The 21,718-nt window shown below is 54.4% G+C and overlaps 4 protein-coding genes across 4 annotated transcripts; 2 read left to right on the top strand and 2 right to left on the bottom strand.

The window, feature by feature from the left end:
* Positions 1 to 787: 787 nt before the first annotated feature.
* Positions 788 to 3,022, top strand: QC762_208640 (uncharacterized protein; the record flags this gene model as incomplete). The annotated part of the gene is made up of 5 exons (XM_062887772.1): positions 788 to 1,432; positions 1,490 to 1,578; positions 1,631 to 2,379; positions 2,434 to 2,593; positions 2,653 to 3,022. The coding sequence occupies 5 exons, from the start codon at positions 788 to 790 to the stop codon at positions 3,020 to 3,022; spliced, it is 2,013 nt and encodes a 670-aa protein (XP_062745926.1).
* A 471-nt stretch (positions 3,023 to 3,493) lies between these two features.
* On the top strand, positions 3,494 to 5,702 carry QC762_208630 (uncharacterized protein; the record flags this gene model as incomplete). The annotated part of the gene is made up of 2 exons (XM_062887771.1): positions 3,494 to 5,437; positions 5,498 to 5,702. 2 exons carry the CDS (start codon positions 3,494 to 3,496, stop codon positions 5,654 to 5,656), a joined length of 2,103 nt encoding a protein of 700 aa, XP_062745925.1. The 3' UTR covers positions 5,657 to 5,702.
* A 217-nt stretch (positions 5,703 to 5,919) lies between these two features.
* cut9 (anaphase-promoting complex subunit Cut9) lies at positions 5,920 to 7,997 on the bottom strand (the record flags this gene model as incomplete). Its single annotated transcript, XM_062887770.1, has 2 exons — positions 5,920 to 7,799; positions 7,853 to 7,997. 2 exons carry the CDS (start codon positions 7,995 to 7,997, stop codon positions 5,920 to 5,922), a joined length of 2,025 nt encoding a protein of 674 aa, XP_062745924.1.
* Positions 7,998 to 8,627: 630 nt separating this feature from the next.
* TRA1 (transcription-associated protein 1) lies at positions 8,628 to 20,855 on the bottom strand (the record flags this gene model as incomplete). The annotated part of the gene is made up of 3 exons (XM_062887769.1): positions 20,634 to 20,855; positions 20,328 to 20,488; positions 8,628 to 20,260 (listed from the first exon to the last, which is right to left on the bottom strand). The coding sequence occupies exons 2-3, from the start codon at positions 20,380 to 20,382 to the stop codon at positions 8,628 to 8,630; spliced, it is 11,688 nt and encodes a 3,895-aa protein (XP_062745923.1). The 5' UTR covers positions 20,383 to 20,488; positions 20,634 to 20,855.
* Positions 20,856 to 21,718: the final 863 nt, after the last annotated feature.

Here is a 21,718-nt window from a genome sequence, read left to right as displayed (position 1 = left end):
GAAAAGAAAAAAGGCAGAGAGCCAAAAGAAAAAAAAAATTGAAGAAAAAGAAAAAGCGGCAAAAAATTGAAGGGCATGGACTTTTGGGCATTCTTTTCGATTCACCACGTGCGACACTCTCCCCGTATCGAGAAGGTCCTCAACACGCACAACAGAGCCAAGCGCAACGAGGAGGAGAATGTAACGGAGTACGGCCTACGGTGGGTGGGTTGGCCATGTTCCTGGCATGGATGGTTATTGGTATAAGTCGTCGCCAATCAGAGCTCGAATCGCAACCACGTTGGCGGTGGAACATCGAAATCTTGGCATCAAGTTACATCGAAAGACCGCCCACGCAGAGCTCGACATGACGCACATGGTTTCGACATACACACCCCGCGCGAGGGCGGGACAGTTATCACGGCACTGGAAGCATCTCCGAGCCGTGGCATTTTATTGTTTTCTTTGGACATGGGGTGAGGACCACCACTTACGCGACCCACGCCACGTGTTGGAAACGACTCGCCATGATGTTCACGATGCCCTTGTATTCCTTTTTTGATGCCCCATCTTACCCAGGGAGGAGTCCGGATCCGCCAGTGTGGAAAGGGAAGCAGCAGGAAGACGGCCCCCCTCACATGCTGCCGTCGTCGGTGCAATGTGATTGCATGTCGATCAGCGTCCCACTGCAGAAATCAAGGTCGGGGTATATATAAGCTTGCTGCCACCCCGACATCAACGACATTGAGAGCTCGCGTGAGGTAGCTTCAGCTCAAGTCAACAGCCACCCGGACAAGGCACCCTCACAATGCTCCCAAGACTGGACCTCGCCGCCGTTTGGCTGGCAGCCACGGCTTCTGTTGCTTCGGCCCAGACCTACCGCAGATTCGGCACCTGCCCTTCGCTGGGCTGCGTGATCCCGCCAGACCAGCAAGATTTCTTGCCTGGCCAGGAGTTCGACATTCGTTTCGAGGTTCACGCCCCCAAGAACGGATCCGAGGCATTCAACAATGGTGTCCCCGACGAGAAGTTCACGGCGACCATCTCGAAAGATGGTGGACGTCCGCGAAGCATCGCCGACTTCTTCAAGATCCGCTCTGAGCCCTCGCTTGAGAAGTGGACTTTCTCCTGGTTCGAGGACCTGTTCGCAGAGGACGCAAAGACCCCCTCTGTGGTCAATGTCGCTTCCAAGGCGTACCGTCGTGTGGCGCTGTACGAGCCTGGAACCTACACGGTGACGCTCAACTACTTTTCGGGCAAGAAGACTACGGCGGAATGGACTGTTCGTCCTTTGGCTACCAAGAAGAAGGCCAAGAACGTCATCTTCTTCATTGGCGACGGCATGACGACCAACATGATTACGGCCGCCCGCCTGCTTGCACACAAGACGGTCAACGGCAAGTATCAGACCTTGCTCTCGCTCGACGATTTCCCGGTTCTGGGACACCAAATGGTACGTTCATGACATGGCGCCAGTCGGCGAGGATACAGCGATACTAATGCCTAGTAGACACACTCGATCGACACCTTCATCACTGATTCGGCAAACTCCGCCTCGGCCTTGTACACCGGTCACAAGAGCACTGTCAATGCCCTCGGGTAAGTTTTGTCTTGAACCCGTTGATGCTTTGATGCTTACTGTGGCTTTCAGTGTCTATGCCGACACCTCCCCCGATCCTCAAGATGACCCCAAGGTCGAGACCATCGTCGAGATGTTGTTCCGCATCTGGGGCTCCGCATGGGGCGCCGTCTCGACTGCCTTCATTGCCGACGCCACGCCGATTGCCCTCTCAGGCCACTCCCGTCTCCGCTCCCAGTATGGCGTCCTCATCGACCAGACCCTCAACGGCGTGCAGAACTACTCGTGGACCAAGACCGACGGCCCCGATGCCTACTTTGGTGGCGGTGCCGACCAGTTCATTGCTGGCCCAGGGTCTTACCAGGGCAAGGACTACTATGCCGAGTTTGCCAAGAAGGGCTACAGCGTCAGCTTGAACAAGACTTCCCTCTTGTCTGCCCCCAATGACAAGAAGGCTCTGGGCATCTTCTGCAAGAACAACCTTCCGGTCTGGATCGATAGGCACATCTTCCCCGAGAACCTTGAGATCAACAACGACCCCACTGGCGCCGCCAAGCCTGCGAAGGACCTGCCCGGTCTGAAGGAGATGACGCTCAAGGCTGTTGATATCCTGCACAACCGTGGCGGCAAGGAGGGCTTCTTCCTCATGTCGGAGGCGGCTAGCATTGACAAGCAGATGCACGCGCTGGACTATGACCGTGCCCTGGGTGATCTTTTGGAGCTGGATGATACCATTCGCGCCACTATCGAGAAGCTCAAGAAGTTGAGGATCTTGGATGATACTCTGATCGTTGTGTCTGCCGACCACGGTCATGGTTTCGGTATGCTCCTCTCAATGGGCTCAAGCTGATGACAAGTGCTGACAACAAGAACAGATGTCTTTGGCAGCTCGGACACCAAGTATGCCGAGGCCCAGGAGGACGAACGCAGCAAGAGGAATGCCATTGGAGTTTACCAGAACTCTGGCTTGTCGCAGTACACGGAGCCCAAGCCTGGTGTTAGCTATGGCACTGGTGCCAACTTCCCCATGAACTGGTATGTATCAATATTTGTCTGTCTGGGTTAGCAATATGACTAACGGCACTTCTCAACAGGGACCCCCGCTACGTCCTCGCTGCTGGCGTTGGTGCCGCTCCGGATCGTCGTGAAGATTTCGGAATCGGTGCCACTCCTCGTGCTCCCACCACTTCGAGAGGTGGCGAGGCTTATGTGAACGACAAGGATAGGCCCAATGGCTTTGTCGTCAACGGCACCCTTCCGACCAGCGAGAGCCAGGGCGTGCACTCGCTCACTGACGTGCCTGTGTACGCTCGGGGTCCGTGCCAGGAGACATTTGGCGGCACTTACAGCAACATTGATGTGTTTTACAAGATTGCCAACTGCTTGGGGTTGGCACATGGGAGAAACGTGACTGAGGGTGCCGGAAAGAGACATGGAAAGGGCAAGGGCAAGGGAAGGGACTAGGGGTTAGGGGTTAGGGTTGGGAATGGGGAGTGGGGAGTGGGCAAAAGTAATGTAATGTGTTGATGTTTGATGAGTATATATTTAGGAAGTGAGTTTTGGGGTTTGGGTGTGTATTGGTGTTTTTTTATGGTACAGAAATAAACAAAAGATAAAGATGGATGTACGATTTGGGCCGGCAGCCGAGCCGAGACGGAACGGCGCACCCGAGCTGTTGGGACACGCGCGGCATTGGTTTCCCGCCAACCCCGCATCGTGCTACTGTGCGTCTGCCTCGGTCCGTGTTCTTATAAGTCGTGAGCCGTGGACCTGCACCGCGGAGGTCCGGTGTCGCCCGTCGATCCTGTCAACACTTGGTGGCTTCCTTTTCTCACCGCAATCTTTGAGACAGTATATATCACTTACACCACCAGTACCAGTCTCAGTCTCAGCATCACTTTCACAACTCACACACAGCAACACTCATCCTTCACAATGACCACACCACACCCCATCCCCCGCAAGCTTTGGGAGCACCCCGCCCCGGAAACAACCCTCATGCACCGCTTCATGCGCTCCCTCAACCGCCAACACAACCTCTCCCTGTCGTCCTTCTCCGACCTCCACCAGTTCTCCCTCTCCCAACGGTCCCTCTTCTGGTCTGCGGTTTTCGAGGCCTCAGACTACCTCTACTCGGGGTCGTACACCACCGTGGTGGACGAAACAGCCACAATCGACCAAGTCCCCGTCTGGTTTGAAGGTGTCGGCCTCAATTTCGCAGAGAACATGCTCTTCTCCCGTGACCCCAGAAACGGGCAGCGATCAACCAAACACAAAGAAGACGACAAAGTCGCTGTTGTGGAGGTCAGGGAGGGGGGATCAGAGACAAGGGAGGTGACGTACGGGGAAGTTAGGAAAGAAGCGGGGAGGTTGGCGGCCGCGATGCTGAAACGGGGGGTGAAGAAGGGGGATAGGGTCGTTATTGTGGGGGCTAATTCTATCGAGACGCTGCTTGTTTATCTGGCTACCACGTGGGTGGGCGCGGTGTTTAGTAGTAGTTCGACGGATATGGGGGTGAAGGGGATACTGCAGAGGGCGGAGCAGGTTGATCCGGTTTGGGTGTTTATGGATGATGCTGCTTTGTACAATGGCAGGGTGGTGGACTTGCGGGGGAAGATGGGGGAGGTTGTGGCTGGGTTGGGTAACTGCAAGAATTTCAAGGGGGTGGTGGCCATCAGGAGGTTTGAGGAGGCGAGGGATGTGAGGAAGGTTCCGAGGGCGATGACGCTGGATGAGTTTGTTGGTGCGGCGGGGAGGAATCCGACACCGCCGGGGTTTGTGAGGGTTGGGTTTTGTGAGCCGTTGTTGGTTTGCTATAGCAGCGGGACGACGGGGACGCCAAAGGCGATTGTGCACTCGGTTGGGGGGATATTGATTAATTATTTCAAGGAGGGGAGGCTGCACGAGCAGATTGGGCCGGACAGTGTTACGTTGCAGTATACCACGACGGGGTGGATCATGTATCTGGCGAATGTTGGGTCGTTGTTGTTTGGGGGGAAGGCGATATTCTATGATGGGTCGCCTTTCCAGCCGGATGCGAAGATCTTGGTGGAACTGGCTGCGAAGCACAAGGCGACAAAGCTGGGCATTTCCCCGAGGTGGATGTTTGAGTTGGCCAAGGCCGGCATCTCACCGAGGGAGATGGCGGATCTGAGTTCGTTGGAGACGGTGTCGTGCACCGGGATGGTCTTGTCGGATCAGCTGTTTGAGTGGTTCTATGATGTTGGCTTTCCCAAGCATGTCCAGTTGGGGAACATCTCTGGCGGCACTGACATTGCTGGGTGCTTTGGCATCATGAACCCACTGACGCCCGTCTACGTTGGAGGAACGCAGGGGCCATCTCTGGGCGTTCACGTTGCAATTTACGACTCCCTTCTTCCAGACGGAGAACCAGGAGTTGAAGTCCCCCACGGCACGCCTGGCGAGCTCGTCGCCGTCAAACCCTTCCCCAACATTCCTTGCGCCTTCTGGGGCGACAAGCTCCCGGTTGCCAGCCCGGGGTCAAAGTACCACAGCTCCTACTTCAACCGCTTCCCCGGGGTTTGGGCCCATGGTGATTTCTGCGTCATCCACCCCGTCACAGGAAACATCTCCTTCCTCGGCAGAGCAGACGGTGTGCTCAACCCCTCCGGTGTCAGATTCGGCTCAGCAGAAATCTACGGCGTTGTCGAGAGGTGGTTTGCCGACAAGATCCAGGACTCCCTCTGCGTGGGGCAGAGGAGGAAGCAAGATGCCGATGAGAGCGTCATGCTTTTCCTGTTGATGAAGCCGGGCCACAAGTTCACAAGGGAGTTGGTAAATGAGTTGAGGAAGAAGATTTCAGACGACCTGAGCAAGAGGCATGTGCCCAAGTACATCTTTGAGACGCCAGAAATCCCGGTAGGCTTCTCCCTTTCATCCTTTTTTCCTCCGCGAGATCCCGGCACTGACACATGACAGACCACCATCAATCTCAAAAAGGTCGAGCTTCCCGTCAAGCAGATCGTCTCCGGCCAGACCATCAAAGCAAGCGGGACCCTCGCCAACCCCCAGAGTCTGGACTTTTACTATCAGTTCGCCAAGGTGGAGGAGCTGGTTGGGCCAAAGGAGAAGCTTTGACCTCGAAACATGGACGAATACAAGAACAAGGACGGATGAATACCCCAGATCCTCTATAATGACTAGTTATCATAGCGCAATCCTTGACCTCTTTTATGCCATACCATACCAAACCGCCATGCCATGCTTAATTCAGCCTTATTGATAACCCAACGCCATCGCTAATGTAGTGCAGAAAGGTACACGAAACAGTGTCCATCATGTCGTCGTCCGATTACGTACACTTCTCAAACGTCCACATCCTCTTCGCCAAAGAGGCCCTCCTACTCCTCTTCACTCATGTCCATGTCTCCGGCATTCCACGGCCCTTGACCCCTCGCCAGACCTGTTCTCGTGCCGCCCCCCCGTCCAGCAATCCCTTTCCCCTTGTCAAGCGATCCCCCATTTCGCCCCCTGCCGGCAACCCTCTCTCTTGCCGCCTTTTTCCTCTGCTCGACAACCTCCTCAAACCTATCCATCTCCTCATTCCCCTCCCCCGCCTTCCCATCCTCCACCACCACCTCCCCTTCCTCCCCAGGAACCACCAACCCACCCTCCCCCCCCAACCCCAACCCCCCCTCCATGCTCATCTCCAACGCCTTACCCAGCAGCTCAGTAGCAATCGGATCCTGAGGCCAAATCCCCAAAGCCTCGTGAAGCACCTCCACCGCGTCTCCCGCCCGTCCCAAATCCAAGTAAATCAACCCCTTCGCCGCAAAAACCCCCGCGTCCCTCCCCCCTTCCCTCAGCACAGCATCAAACTCCCCCAACGCCTCCTCCCACATCTTCAGCCTTCTATAAGCATGCCCCAAATTCGTCCTCGCCCCCAGCCAAGCCCCACTCTCACTCTCCGTCTCCTCCGCCACCCGTAACGCCTCCCTAAAAAACGCCGCCGCTTCCTTCGCCCGGTCCTGATGATAACACACAATGCCCATCTCGTTCAGCAACAGCGGATCCTCCCTACAAAGCCCATACCCCGTCCTCAAAAACTCCTCCGCCGCCGTCATGTTGTTCATGGCATGATTCTGCATCCCCAAAAACACCTGCGGCAGGTGCGTGCCCGTAAACAGCCTCGCCGCGGTGCTGTACGCCGTCACCGCCTGGTCGTGCTCCCCTTCGGCAGCAAACGTGTGCGCAAACCCGATCCAGGCCGGCCCAAAGTTGGGGTCCATCATGCTGGCCTTGCTGAAATACCTCCTCGCCTCGGCAATCTTGCCAGTCGCAAAGTAGTATATCCCCACCGCCAGCCACGAAGCCGGTTCCTCTGGGTAACTATCCGCCAGCTCGTGCGCGATGAGGAACAAGACATTCGTCCGCTTCAGCTCATACAAGCACGCCAGATGGATCGGGTACACCCCAAAGTTGAACCGATCCCCCTCCAGCACCCGCTCCGTCACCGCAAGCGCGTCCTTAAACCTGCACTGCGTGTACAGCTGGTCCGCCCTCGCAAGCATGATGTCCGCGTTTCCTTCCAAGCCGTAATGAGTAGTTAAGCTCTCCACAGCAGTATTAAACGCCATCGGGTGTCGATACTTGGACAGCTGCGTCTGGTAGAGCATGTGCGTGTAATCACCCGGCTCTTCCTCCCCCCTCTCCGAGCCGACAGACCCAAAATCCAACAAGCTCATAAACTCATCCTCCTCATCGGGAGACATGAGGTTATTCTTCACCAGCTGACTAAACGCCTCATAGCACTGCACATCAATCCTCAGCGCATCCTTGTAAGCCTCCTTTGCACGGTCAAAGGCGTTTTGTTTTGCAAAACATAACCCGCGGAGGTGACACATGGCCGCTTCGTATTTTCGTGTTGTCCGCCCTTCATCTTCTTCTACTTCTTGCTGCCCATCATGGATCCGCAATCTCGACTTTACTTTCCCATCCCCCCCAGCTTTTGTCGTAGTATTATTCCCCGTTGTCCGGCTCGTCTTCCGCCTTGGTCCCTCCTCCTCCCCTGTGCGGGAAAATAAATGCCGCGGGCTGTGCTCACCCAACAGGCTCAACGCTTCAGAGTACAAGCCCTGCTTGATGAGACAGTGCGCGGCCAGGTAGCGGCAGGCGGGGTTGCGATTGATAAGGCTGTGCCGGGAAAGTAAAGAGTGGGCGCGGGTGTGGTTGCCGGCTGCGAAGTGCACTTGGGCGAGGAAGAAGGCGTCGTTGTCGTCTTCTGTTTTGACACAGTTAGTGACGGGAGGGGAGGAGGGTAAGAGGGGAACGGACTCGTCATGGCTAGTAATTTGTCCCCAATAAAAATCGCGGAATCGTACTGGGCTTTGTTCATGGCGTCCTGACGCCAGGAGCGGAGAAATTTCTCCATGTTGGAGTTGTTGGAGGAGGAGGAGGATTGGTGCGCGGTCGTTGCCATGCTGATGAGGGCGGGTGGTGGTGGTGGTGATGATGGTTCATGGGTTGGTGTTGGTGGCAGTTTGGGTGTTGGAAATGAACCAAGGTGGATGTCGACATGTGATTGCGCAAATACGGCTTTGTTCGAATGGTCAAGCAAACCTGCCCAATTGTCGACCACGTCCCTTCCAGGAATCCACCTTGCGACCAAATGTCAATATTTTGCAAGGCGCAACTGTGATCGACCTGGGGGACGCGGCTGCCAAGAGAGACCCGACGCGATTTGGCGGGGTCGCGAACTCAGGTGAGGTCTTGAAAAGGTGCACGGGCCATATTTCACTTGCCACACTCAAACATTAATAAACTCTCAGGGTCAGCAAAAGTGTAAACAAAAACATGGCATTATTGGTATCAAACACCCCATAAACTCCAAATCTAATCCCACACCCCGTCACATAATCCATCTTTTCCCCCTTCTCCCAAACCCATACATAAACCATGGCAAATCCTTCGCTGTGATCAACCCATCCATATAACCAATGCAAACGCTCACTCCCATAACCCCCTTAAATAAAATCACCATGTTATTCATTCTCGTGCCCATCCATCACCAAATCACCCTCCATATCATACACCTTCCTCCTTCCCCCCCTCACAACCAAGGCATCCACAACGGATCCAGCGTAACCGCCAAACTAACCGGATTAACCGCCTTGCTAATCAAGTCAATAACCGTCTGATGCGCCGGCAGGTTCGCCGCCGGAGCCTGCGCCAACGAAACCGCCTTCTTGACCACAATATCGCAGTTCGCCTGCACCGTCTCCCGCAGCTGAGTCTCCGTCAGGCCCGTCGTCCTGTTAGACGTGAACCAGAACATCATCTCGTCCCTCACATACAGCGTCAGGGCATGCTCCAGCTGGAATTGCGGCTCCGTCAGGCACCGCGCAATCGCCATGATGGACGCGGCAAAGATCCCCTCCGTCGCCAGGGGGCCCATCAACGTCTGCATGTTGGGTGTCAGCCGGAAAGGTACGTGCTCCGAGTGGTAAAAGATTGGTCGGTTTTGGGCAATCTGCGAAAGGAGCTCGGAGCCCCAGATGTTGCCCGTCTTTCTGGAAATGTTAAACTTGTTGGGGTATCGCTTGTCGATGTGAAGCGTGTACGTCATAAACGTCAGCGCCGCCAGCTGGTAGGCAAACCGGCGACGGAACAGCCAAAACTCGGAAAAGTCGGGGTAGGCCAGCTGGAAGTACTCCAACGCGATGGTGTGGTCGACATACTTTTCCTGAATCGCACGCATCACCTCCAGACGAGCCGTATTCAACTGCTCTTGTTTCTGCTGCGGAGTCAGGGCCTGGTTAGGGTGGGCTGGTCCAGAATGTCCCGGGGGGCCGGAGCGGGAAAAACTTACACCTCCCTTGTTGTCCATGAGCGCTCTAAGCTTTTCCATGGTGTACATGATGGGCTCGTCCTTGGAAATACCGTTCCGACGGCAGTGGTCCTCGTAGATGGCCTGGAGCGAGATCCAAGAAGTGTCCTCCTGAACTAGACGGATTGTTGGCGCAATCGGAATCATCAACGGCAACGTGAACTGCAGATCGCGGCGACGGCTCTCCTTCTTGCTGGCTAGTGTCTGGTTAAGTTGACGGAACAGTTGCAAGACGCGCTCCTCACGACGGCACTGGCGATGGGCAGGATGCTGGACCATAAACGCATGCATGCTTCCGTCATGGCCACGAATCTTGAGACGGCGGTGCGTGGAACCCGTGTTGCGCACAAGGTCGACGTTGGGCAAGAACCGCTCGATCCGGATGAAGTCCTGGTTCTTGTCCTTGTGCTGGAGGTATTGTCCCGGGACCTCGACATCGTCAAACTTTTGGTACCGGAACTCGCTGAGGTGCGGAGAGTAATGTGCAAACGACTCCAGTGGCTGCGGTGTCTGGCGGCGGTCCAGCTTCTCTTCGAACTTGTCGCGCCACTTCCTCAGTTTGTGAATGTACTCATACATGGTGGGTTTAACTCTCACAAAGTCGGCCTCGAAGGAGCTTCGGATGTGAGCTGGGAGTATCGTCTCCGCAAATTTGATAATGTTGGACTCGGTTGCCTGGGGAAGCTTGACCTCTCTGGCGTACAGCTGTGGCGACCGGCTCACATACGACAGGCTGTCGTTGAACAAGGCCACAATCAAGCGGTACGCATCATCATCAGGCGGGCACTTGAAGTGCTTCTGAATCATATCCACCATTGTCTCCATCGACAGAGCCAGCAGAGGGAACGCAGTCTTGAGCACGCTCATGATATCCTCAGTGAGCTCCCAGGGCTGCTTCTTGTGACCTGCTTGCTGCTCGGCCGGCACAGGAGCAGCATTGTTGGGATTGCCGGCCTCCTTAGGCTCAGTCTTGACCTGGTTGGCATCGCCGTTCGCCGTGGCAGGTCTCGACCCATCAGCTCCCTCAGTCTTCGCCCCGGCAGCTCCTGCTTCCTGCTTGGCAACCGCTGGTGACCCGTTAGGCTTGTTGGCAGCAGCAGCAGCAGCTTGCTGACTGCGCTGTCGAGCCTTGTTCTCCTGCGCCTTCTTGATGGCAAGATAATCTTCCTTGCTGGTGCGAAGCTGGAAGTAAAGCGCCTGAGGGAACGTCTTGGCAATCTTGATGAGAATGGCAAACACCCTCGGCGCCTCTTTGTGCGAGATGCCATTGAGAAGCTGCGGCACAAACGTGATCCACCACCAGACGTGAATATCCCCCTTGAAATCATCAAACCCTCCGGCAATGGTGCCATTGGCATCATCCAGGCTGAGAAGCCAGAGAATCCGAGCGACCAGCTTCCGAGACTTGTAGTTCTTGTAGCTGGAAGCAGCCTGCAGATAGCTCGTCACAGCCTGCTTCGCCGTGCTCAAGTCTGCCGGGTTGTCCTTGAACTTCCGGTCGTTGAAGTAGCCCCATTCGGCCCACGCCTTGGCTGCGGTGATGTCATAGTACAACGCCGTGCCGTAGGAGCTGTCGGCCTCCTCCTTCTGGCCAAGCTTCTCCTGGAACATGCCCTTGAGAGTGTAAAACTCGGCCTTTTGTGTCGTGTTGAAGTAGTTGAGGTTGGTGTTGTTGATCACGTCCAAACCGTTGGTAAGCTCATCGGCGTTCTGATAATGGCACTTGGCCTGCTCACGGAGCTTGAGGAAGGCTTCCTGGATTTCAATGTTGGGGAGCGTGTAGATCCGCGTGAGTTGAGTCACGCAGACATCCGGCAAGGCGTGCTTTCGCGCGACGTGAGCAAAGCGGTTGATAATCCATGCCGTCTCGTGATATCCACGGTAGGCATACGAAGCGCCACCAGCATTCTGTCCCTGCGCGGGAACCAGCTGAAGATAGGTGTTGTTGATCAGCCCAAAGATGTGCTGTCTCCAAGTTACCAGATCATGCCAGGCCACAATATCGTCCCATGTATTTGGCAGGCGATCGCGCCACGTCGTGAGTAGCAGCTTGAGCTCGCCCGACTTGACATCAAGGTTCTGCTGGGTGGTGTTGGCAAGGCTCGTGCAGATGATGCTAGCATCGTGCAGCTCGACGAGCTGCTGGAAGTTTTGCAGAACCGGGATATGCGCAGCCGTGAGACGCTCAGGAAGCTGATGCCACTTGCGGATTGACAGTTGAATGGCCTCGTCGACATGACGGTTGAAGTCTTGCAAACTCTCCTGCTTGTGGTAAAACTTGATCAGCGACATAAACGCCCTGAAGAACGCGCGTCTCGGTGTCGGCGCGTCCATGACACCCGCAATTATCGTGTCAAGACCCTCCCTGTTCTCGGCGTTCTGCCAATACTCCTGACTCCGCCAAGCGCACTCAAGCACAAGGTCCTGGAAGTTCTCGTGCTTGGCAAAGTCCTGGAGGACGTCCCACTGTTGAAGCTTCTGCGCGCAAATCACCCACTGGTCCTCCCACAGCATGTACTCCGACTCCGAAAACGGCACGACACCTGTCCTAGCCTTGATTTGCGCGTTTTCATACATGCGCTGAGCCTTCTCCCACATGCCATGCTGCTCATACGACAAGGCGGCATTGCTTTCCACAAACTGGCAACGCCTACGCCAGGTGCCATAAAACAAATCTTCCTCCCCAAGCGAAGCATATAGCTCAACCAGAGCGTCCAGGTTGCTCTCCCGAACAGCCACCGAGTCGATCTCGGGCTTGATGGCAGCCTTCTCCAGCTGATACAGGGCCGTGTACCACGCATCATATGTCTTGGCCGTGAACTTGAGCACATGAGGCGGGATCTTGCAGTCAGGCCAAGTGCGAACCGCGGCATTCATAAGAGACTGGACCACATTTGGTCTCTTGTCAATCTGGCGGGAGTGGTAATCCTTGGTCAGGAGAGTCACCATTCCGCGCTCGAGATCAGCCCGGTCCTCCTTGGCTGTGGCAGACCAGAACATGGGAAACAAAGCCACCCAAAGCTGGTCGGAAAGCTTGGGATCGATGTGCTGCAACTGAGTGATGGGCTCAAGAACATCACGGACCCTCACGTCACCAATCTCCGAAATGAACCGGCGATGGCTCGCCATGAAAGCCTCATACTTGTCATCAGGAATCAGCTCTGGCTCGCGAGAATCCTTGGCATAAACACCAGCAAGAGCCGAAAGTGGCAGCGTTCGGAAGTCGTCGCTCTGAAGCTGAATCGTGGGGTTCATGTCGACACCACCAAGTAGAAGCTGTGATGCCTGGGCCAACCAGTACGACTCGCCCAGCGTCTCCCAGTTCTGGTTCAGGATGACATACGCCAGTCGTGTGCTCGCTGTCTTGGACAAGCTCTTGTCAAAGATGGACATGAACTTGTTGCGCATCTCGACATCCTGAGCTCTTGTGCCAATAAGGAACGCATGTTCCAGACGCACCGTGAGCTCCGTCCGCGTGATCTTGGGATCCTCATAGATGCGAATGACGAGGTCCAAAAACTTCATCAGCAGTTTCGGATCTTGGCGATGCTCGAAAGTGACCATCTTGTGCAACACGGCTGTTTTCTCCTTCAAGGACGGCCATGTACCCTCGGAGCGGAACACCCAGCCCTCAACCATCTCCAGGATCTTCTCACACAGCTCGACATGCAACGACTTCTCCACAAGGGTCGCCAACACACTGAGAAAAGGGCGACGGTTGTCTCCAAGGATGTCCATCCGCAAGGCAGTAACCTCGATAGCCTTGAGAATGAGGCACGTCTGGACTTGAAGATCGTACGGCTTCATCTCAGTTGCGCTGCTTTGGCCGTCCGCTGGGCGCGTTCCGGTGGTTGTTTGGGCCACAAAAGCATAATGAGAGACATGGTCCCTGGCCAGCTTTGCCTGCAACGACTTCATGATGGCAGGTATGTGCTGGTCGATCGACTCAGGCCTGCGGCGCCCAAGAGACCATAGGATATTGATACCAGAAACGTAGTTGCCAGCATTCATGCTTTCAGTAGCAATGTTGGACAAGAAAGTAATAATCTCGGAAGTCTGCGCCTCGGTCTCCCCATCAGCATCGGCATCCTCCATGGGGACGTCTTCGGGAACGGCATCAAGAATGCGCTTGACGATCGGCTTGATGTCCAGGTCACCGTGATACCCCCCGTCGTCATAATGCAAGCAGTCCTGGATCTCGGGGTTTTCGCACTTGAGACACTTCTCCAGAATCCGCTGGATCTGGGTCATGTTCTTCTGGATCCAGTCATCAGACTTGAAATTGAGGATGGTCCGAACAACCTGCAGAGTATTGATGATGTTGGTGGTGAACTTGTCGTCAAACTTGGGACTTTCCTTGTCCCCGGATGGCTCCGCCGTGAGAACAGCCACAGCCTTGTCGCTGACAAGAACGAGATCAGTGACGTTGGGGAACAAGTCTACTTCGAGATCTCCCCAGTACTGAGGCTGCAAAAGGTTGTAAAGCAGGGTCAGGGCCTTGCAGCACAGATCAGTCGAAGGCGGAGCCGGTGCGGGAAGAGATGGTGTCGCGGCGGCATGCGGCCTTGCAGAGGGAAGCGGGTAACGCTCATTGAGCTGAGCAATGAACTCCACCAGATACTTGATCATCTTCTGACGGGCCAACGCAGGAATCTGGTATTCACCACGCTCCGGCTGTCTAGTGGCCGAAGGAGAAGAGCCTGTGGCGTCTTCAAGCCTCCGCTTCTTCGTGTTTGGTGACTCGGACAAGGCACGAGGTGGCTCGGTGGGCTTCCCTTCCACCCTTTGCTTCTCCCACTCCCAGATGAGCCACATCATGTTCAACGCAAGCTTCTTGCTTTCGTTGGATGGGTTCGGAGGAGACGCGACCTTGCGGAGACACTGAATAATGGCCATGGCGAACTTATCACGGGAATCATAGAACAGGGTCGGATGCCGGACCAAAAACTGGAAAATACAAGCGATCTGCTGTGCGTTCTGGCTCTCCTCGGCCAAAATCCGGCGGGGTGCCATAGCCCAAGGCGGGTTTCGATCACCTGGACTGACCGCACAATGCTTGGGCATAACAGGTGCCATCAATTCCAATGCCTGCGTGACGAGGGACCGCCCCTCGTTCTGGTTTGTCTTTAGCAAAGACGAGTAAATCTGGGTCACGATCTTGACGGGTGTTTCGTAATGGGCGATGAAGTAACCTATTACCACATACGCCGCATGCTTGTTGATAACATCATCCAGACGGATGTAGGTCCAGCCAAACTTGATGAAGTCTTTCCTAAAAGATTCAAGCATCCCACTGTGATACTTGACGAGCATCGCCGAAAGCTGCAGTACCTCCATTCTCGTGTGATCGATGCGGGGCTGAGAAAGGTCGTCATGGGGGCCCGTTGGATTCGCCCTCCAGATCTTGGTGTTGATCGAGTCAATTACGGACTTGTCCAGAAACTTTGGGCCGGTGGTCTTGTTAGGCCAGTGGCGCATGACGTCCATCGCGAGAATCGGGTTGACAATGTTGTGGATGAGATACCATTTCGTCCGCTGAGAGGCCGTTCTCCCCGCATAGATGTCAAGACACCGCAGCACCACCGCTCTCCAGAAATCGATACTGTTGCTGCAGATGATGTGCTTGTAAATGTGCGAGAGCAGAACCTGCGTCTCGCGGAAGTCATCGGCAGTGACAGACTCGATCAAGCTGAGCAATGGCTCCAAGTCCTCAGGCTTGCGCTCCAGAGCCTTGGTGAGGATGCTCATGAGCTGTTCAGATGCTTGATCAGCTGGCAGGCGCAAAAATGGTGGCAAGGAGTTGTTCTTCAAACTGCGTTCAAGCTCCTTGCCGACCTGCTTGAGCCAGTCGATGCGCTCCTTGCCGTCCAACCAGTACATGAGGTTGGAGCTGGGGAACTGGCAGAGAGCATCCAGCAGGTTGATAGTGTTGACAATGGCAACGAACTTGTTGTCCTTGTTCTGCTGACCAGCCGTGATGCACCTTTTCATGATGGTGTCCACATTCGCAGCACCCCACGCCCGGAGCTCCTGGCTGTCTGGGTGTCGGAGAGCCTGGGACATGAACCGGCCATATTTCAGCTCGTCCAACTTGCCAATAAACATGGCCCAAACATCCGTAGCATACTTGTTGAGGTAGCGGTAAAGCGGCACACGGAAAGGGCTGAGATGAGTCCGTCTCAGCTTCTCTTCCAGGTCAAGGACGTTGTCAACAACCCGTTCCTTGAAGTGCCTGGCAGCATCCGGCAGCAAGTGGAAGATGTTGAACACGGCAGCAATGACCTTCATCGACTGCTGTTGCTCGAAAAAGGTAAAGGATGCCTCCTGCAGGAAGGCCGGATCGGCGATCTGCTTGATGTGATCCAGCAGACGGGAACCGATCTCGACCTTGAAATAAGTCGTCAAGAGTCTAAGCAACCGGGCAAGATTCTCCAAACTATGGACAGTCAATCGCTTGGCGTCCTGAAGACTAGCGAGAACAGGCCGAAGCCCCGACTGGAGCAGATCTTTGGGAAGCTTGGTCGTATGCTGGAGGACAGACTTCAAAGCATTGTTGGCTGCCTCGATCGTAGGCTGAGAGTCCGAGTAGAGGCACTTGAAAAACACGCCGACAACCTTGCCCCTCGTCGGGTTATTCTGCCCTTGCCCAAACTCATCGAAGCTCATGGCGCTGCTGAGAATCTTGATGCAAGAGACACGGAGATTCACAATGAAGTGCTGTGTCCTGAACTCGAGGGCCTTCTGAGCGAGCGAATCATCACTGGCATCAGCCAGAGCCAGAGACTCCATAAGCAGTCTGTTGAGATCGCTGTCAAAGGGGACGAAATCCTTCTTGAGAGACATGTAGTAGGAGACGGCATCCACAAAGCCGATCTGAATGGCGAATGGAAGCGCGCGCAGAGGCTTGTTGAAAATCGGCCGCAGCAACTGTGCCTTGTTTGGCTCAAGCAACTCCCACACCTCGGCGCCAGCAGCTTTGGCGATCAACTCGAGGGAACGGCGTGCCGTCTCACGCACATGGCGGTTCATGTGGGACAGCTCCCCATTCAGCATCACAATGATATTGGGAATACGAGCAAACTTTGGGTTGACCTGCGACTGGGGTGTCGGTGGCTGTGGTTGTTGTCCTGCAGCAGGAGTCGATGGCTGTTGATGGAAGCAGTCTGACTTTTTGATCCCTTTGGTGAGTCTAGTCAGGAGCATCTCAAGAGTGACCTGCGCCGATCTTCTGGTCTTCTCTGACAGATCCTGAGGCATATCCTTGATGACGTACATTAAAGCACGTACGAAGTCCATCTGCTTCGACACAACCCATTGATCTCCGAGATCAATGTCATTGAGCAGGTACTTGATCCCCAGCGTGCCTCCGGTCTTGGTGAACCACTCCTCCTCATAGCATCCATGGCAAAAGGCAGACGCCAGGGTGTTGAAGAAGGCAAGACGCGAAACATTTTTGGCGTCGTTGAAGATGGTGAGGGCCGAATTGTACACCTCCTTAATCATACGCTCGGCTGCTTCTCTGATCTCGGGGTTCTCTGATGCAAGCGAGTCCAGAATTGCGTCGGAAAACACCCGAGAGTCAAGGAACAGAGGTCCCTCGCCCGCTTTGTGGTCAAACGGGCTGACCAATCTCTTCATGTCAACCAGTGCTCGTCCAACCTCGACAATGGTGAAATGCCGAGCAAGATTCATGAGAAAGCCATCCACCTCCGATTTGAAGGCTGGGATAGACTCGGCAAACACAAGCGCCTTGATGAGCCGCTTCAGCAGCGCCTCTTCCTCGTTCTTCTTGACAATTGATCGCTCCCGATCGGTGGTTTCAAAGGCAGAAATATCGACAGCCCTGTTGCGTTTCACCAAGTCCTGCGCCTGGAGCCGTACCAGACGGGGAAGATCATCCGGAAGGTTGTCAAACCCGATGCGGAGCTTCACCTGGGCCGTGATGAGATTCAAAGCCTGCTTCTTGTAGTAGGCATCATATTGTTTGGCCGCAACACTTGACAGGCCTTTCCCAGGCTTTGGCGTTTCCATCAATTTCTGAACAGCCAGGTCAATTCCGAGATGGGCTGGGAAAGCTCTGTCTCTCTTCGACCCAATCAATCTCACGTCAAAGCTGGCACGATCATCGACGTATTGCTCAAACGTCACAGGCAGCGCGTCGGTCATGAACTTCCTGTTGCGACCTCCAAGCTTTCCGAGAATTCTCAGCGTGGTGTGGGCGTGGAAGTGACTGTAAGGGTGCGGCTTGAGGTGATCAAACAAGGCGGTCATGAGATCATCGATAACGGGTGCCATGATGGGATCTAGGTAGTCAGCCGTGAGGTTGTCAACGCAGAGCTCCAGTGTCCGAAGACCTTGTCCCACCAAGTCTGTACCTGCCCGAAGCGCTACTACCAGAGGGCGCATCAGGTAACTCAAGTGAGGTAGGAGGTTGCTCAGCCTTGCGGGCACCGTAAGACAAAGCTCGACGTAGAGATCGCGCTCGGATGGCTTGCGGGCAGCCAGCAGGAGGTTGTTCAGCACATCCAGCAGCATTTCCAACAGCGGCAATATCTGCTTGTAGAGATGCTCGAATTTGCCACCTCCAATACTTCTGAACAAGGAGCGAAGCAGGAAGAAATAATTCATCGGTTCCTCCGCCTTCGTCGACAGCTCAATGGACTTGGTCACGATATCCACCACATGAGGTAGCAGAACCTGCTCGTTGGACGAGGCGAACAGGGTAACCGCCATGAAGGCCAGTTTGAAGAGCCGCAGGAGGATGGCCGACTTCTTGATGTCGGCCGAGCCAACATCTTCGATCCGCTCCATAAGAAAGCGCAGAAGCATGCCGCAGAAGCTTGGGGAAGTGGCCTCGCTGGCCAGGAAGAACTGGGGAATGTGCAGGAGCGCCGTGTGCTCGTGCATCATTTCATAAAGTCGTGGAATTTCCTGTTGGAAAACCTCGTGGAAAGTAGCGGCATCAATGCAGTGGAAAACCGTCGCAAAAGTCTCCAAGAGGTCCTTTTCCTCCTTTCCACTAGAAACCATGTAGAAATTCGCCATGAACTCTACTGGGGAGCTGTACAGCGACTCGGTGACCGGCTTCTCGATTTCGTAGTATCTGAAAACGTAGGCGCCTTCGCGGAACAGCTTGATAATGACCTTGACCTCCTCGGCAGTAAATCCATGGGCAACTTCTGCCCATGGATGAGGGGCACCTGTCAAGTCAACACTGCCCTGTGGATTGCAACTCTTCAGCTGGTAGACGGTATTCTTGAGCCCGTTCATCAGGTTCTTGAACAGAAATTTGTTGTCGACCACCGGATCCGCAGCCCTGTCGCGAGGGTTTGTTGTCTTGATGGGCATCGCAGTGAAAATGTCGATTTCGTCCCACTCTGGCGGGTGCTTCTTGTCGGCCAAATATGTCTCGGGAAAGAGGCCAGCCGTTTGCAGGGCGTATAGCTTGGACAACTTGACCGCATTGTGATATTGCCTGTTCATGGCAGCGAACTTGTCGCCGATGGCGTTCAGAATCATGATGAGATAATGCCTCGCATCCACCTTGTTTGGCAAGCGTGCTATGCACTCAGCCATGTTGAGGAGAAGCTTCGCGCTCATGGTCTGGAAGCTGGTGCCCGGGAAATTATCCTGCAGATTGCGAGTGTACACTTCCACCGTCTTGCGGATTTGTTCTGGCGTGAGGCTCTCTCGAACGTGATGGATAAGGTCAGCCAGCATACTGTACGCTAGAGGTCTCATGGTCTCATGGACAGTAAGGCCATCTCCAATCAACGTTCGCTCTTCCAACAATTCGTCGATCTTGGGCAGGAAGATTTTCCGGAAATTGAAGTTAATAATGTGCCGGATGGCCACCAGCAATTCTTTCCGCGCGCTAGACTTTTCCCTCGGACAGTCCTTGAGCAGGCGAACGACGATGTCTGGTAGAGAGGGCAGAAAGTCTGTGAGTTGTTGCGAGTACTGTCTCAGCAGGTAGGCCAGAAAACTCATGGTCTTCACCTGGGCGGTGATGAAGTCTCCAAAGGCGGCCCGATTCTTAATGTTTGGGCTGACACCTGTGTGGATGGTCCCTCGCGCCGCGGCATCTTTGTGTGCTTGATCCTGAGCTTTCGCTTGGCAGCTCAGGGCAGACTTGATCAAGGGTACAAAGGCCTTGACGTTTTGCGCAACCGTGTTCCTGTAGACCTGGAATATCGACACAACAATAATGGGACATTCGGACAGGACTTTGAAAGATTGCATGCCCTTGAGTAGCGGCCTGTTGGACTGCTGATTAGCATCGGCATTGAAATCGGGAGGACCACCAGTAGCGACTGGAGATCCTGGTCTCGGCGACTGTTGATGCGGCGGAAAGGCAGCCTGCGTACTACCGGGGGTAGACGGTGCACCTGGTGGACCGGTAGACGACGTGTTGTCGATCTGTTCCCTCACCACTCTATCCAATTGCTCAAACAGATCCTGGATCAAGCTCAGGAAGGTCTGTACTTTTGAACCGAGCACCGCATGTTGATGGCGCATGATATCCGAGATGGTCTTGATGCATATTATGGCATTGTCCTCGTTATCGGTTCGGACCAGGGTCATTAAGAGATCGACGACTTCTTCGGCATACGGCGCGAAGGGCTCGGGTGGTGACGGCTGGGTCGGAAGACGGTGGAGGATTTCTAGCACGCAGTTGCGCAGTCTCTGGGCGTTCGCCTGCTCGGGCGTGTTCGCTTGGAAGATGCATGGTGATCGGAGAATGATGATGAAGGCGGGCATCAATCGCTTCAGGAAATTCGGGTAGACCTGGCCAGTGGTATAGTGTTCGAGCTGGTCGCGCAGGGCCGTTGCTGCTTCGACCTTGACCCGAAGCTCTGCCAAACACGCTCAGGTCAGCTTGGACTGCACCAATGCAACGGCATGATAAGTAGGCAGCCTTACCGATGTCAGGGACACTGAGCTTCCGCACAATGTCTTCGAAGGTCCCGCTCGCCATGGCTGCGACATTCACCTCCTCGGCAGGTCACAAGTCGACAACCCGGTCGATGCGCAGCACGGTCGATAATGGTAATGGAAGTTTGATATTGACGGCTTTTAACTATCTATGCGGGCGATTAGTCCTCCGCTGTGCGATGGGTAGGAGCAACCTCGTTTAGGTGTGTGGGTTGGTTGTGGGTGAGGCGCCTGATGGTCGAACTGGAAGAAGCTCTGGGAAGCTTCAAGTTTGTCGCATTTGAGAAGACTCACTTTGGAATCTCCATCAGCGCAGTGAAATTAATAAACAGCCGCAAACTACTAGACTTTTGTGAAATCTCTGCAGAGGCGGAGGGGTCGTGACTATTAAAAAGTATTCCCGGCGTTGGGTGGGAAGTGTAAGGTTTAAGGCGAAGGGGTATCTTGAAAGTCAGAAAGTGACAAGTGAATTAACTGATGGAAGGCTGCGCTCCACGCTTCCTGGTGCTGCGCGTGTCAATCGAAAAATCCCAGGCCGTCGCGAAGCTGGGGGATGCGGCCGCGAAATCAAAGTGCGCTAGGCTCCGCACCATCAATCTTCCGGAGAATATGGAGGGGCCTTCTAGAAGCTGAGTGGCTGTTTGCCCCATGCCAAGCCTCATGACTAGTGGGGCAGGTACGTACCGTGGCACTGGGAGATCTTATCTTATCGATTAAGCACAGTCCCCCGCAGTCACCTTCCCCAAAGTCTTGGATCATCCCGGGACATATTGGAATGATATCACCTTGACCTGACTTGGCAACTCCGGAGCCAAGGTAGTCAACAACCACAAATGCTTCGACAGGAGCTTGTCATTAAAATATAATGATTGTGTAGTGTATATTACTATTTCTCTTAAAGGAATGTCTTGGTCCTCGCCATCAACCACTCTAGTAGTGTTCTGGTTCTCAACCCTCATAAACAAGAATGAATGGAAACTATAGCAGAAGCCAGCCCTTATTACCCATTATTACCACCAGCCAAAATAGTTAACCTTATCCCATACCAATCCAATAATGCAAAAACGATTGTCTGTAGTCTTCGTGAAAATGTTCTTCGTAATATGTATGTATGTCCAAGTGAGTGTCTGGTATCAATGTGTGACACCGCCGTGTATGTAAGCGAATGTACTGAAAGATGATCCGTAGCGAGCGTGTCTTTCGAACAGTAGCGAATTTGTGGCCTTGAATGATTGTGTTGTGTCGTGAACGATTGTCGTATAAATCATGATTTGATCTCTTTCCCAAATGCTTTGTAAATGAATGCTAGGGGTGTAAACTCCCGTAACCCCGTGCTGATGCTGATGAAGCTGATGCTGATGCTGATGCTGGTGCTGATG

The sequence above is a fragment of the Podospora pseudocomata genome (assembly GCF_035222375.1).
Source record: "Podospora pseudocomata strain CBS 415.72m chromosome 2 map unlocalized CBS415.72m_2.2, whole genome shotgun sequence".
Taxonomy (NCBI): domain Eukaryota; kingdom Fungi; phylum Ascomycota; class Sordariomycetes; order Sordariales; family Podosporaceae; genus Podospora; species Podospora pseudocomata.
The sequence above is the reverse complement of the archived record's forward strand: the minus strand, read 5'-3'. Positions and strand labels throughout refer to the sequence as shown.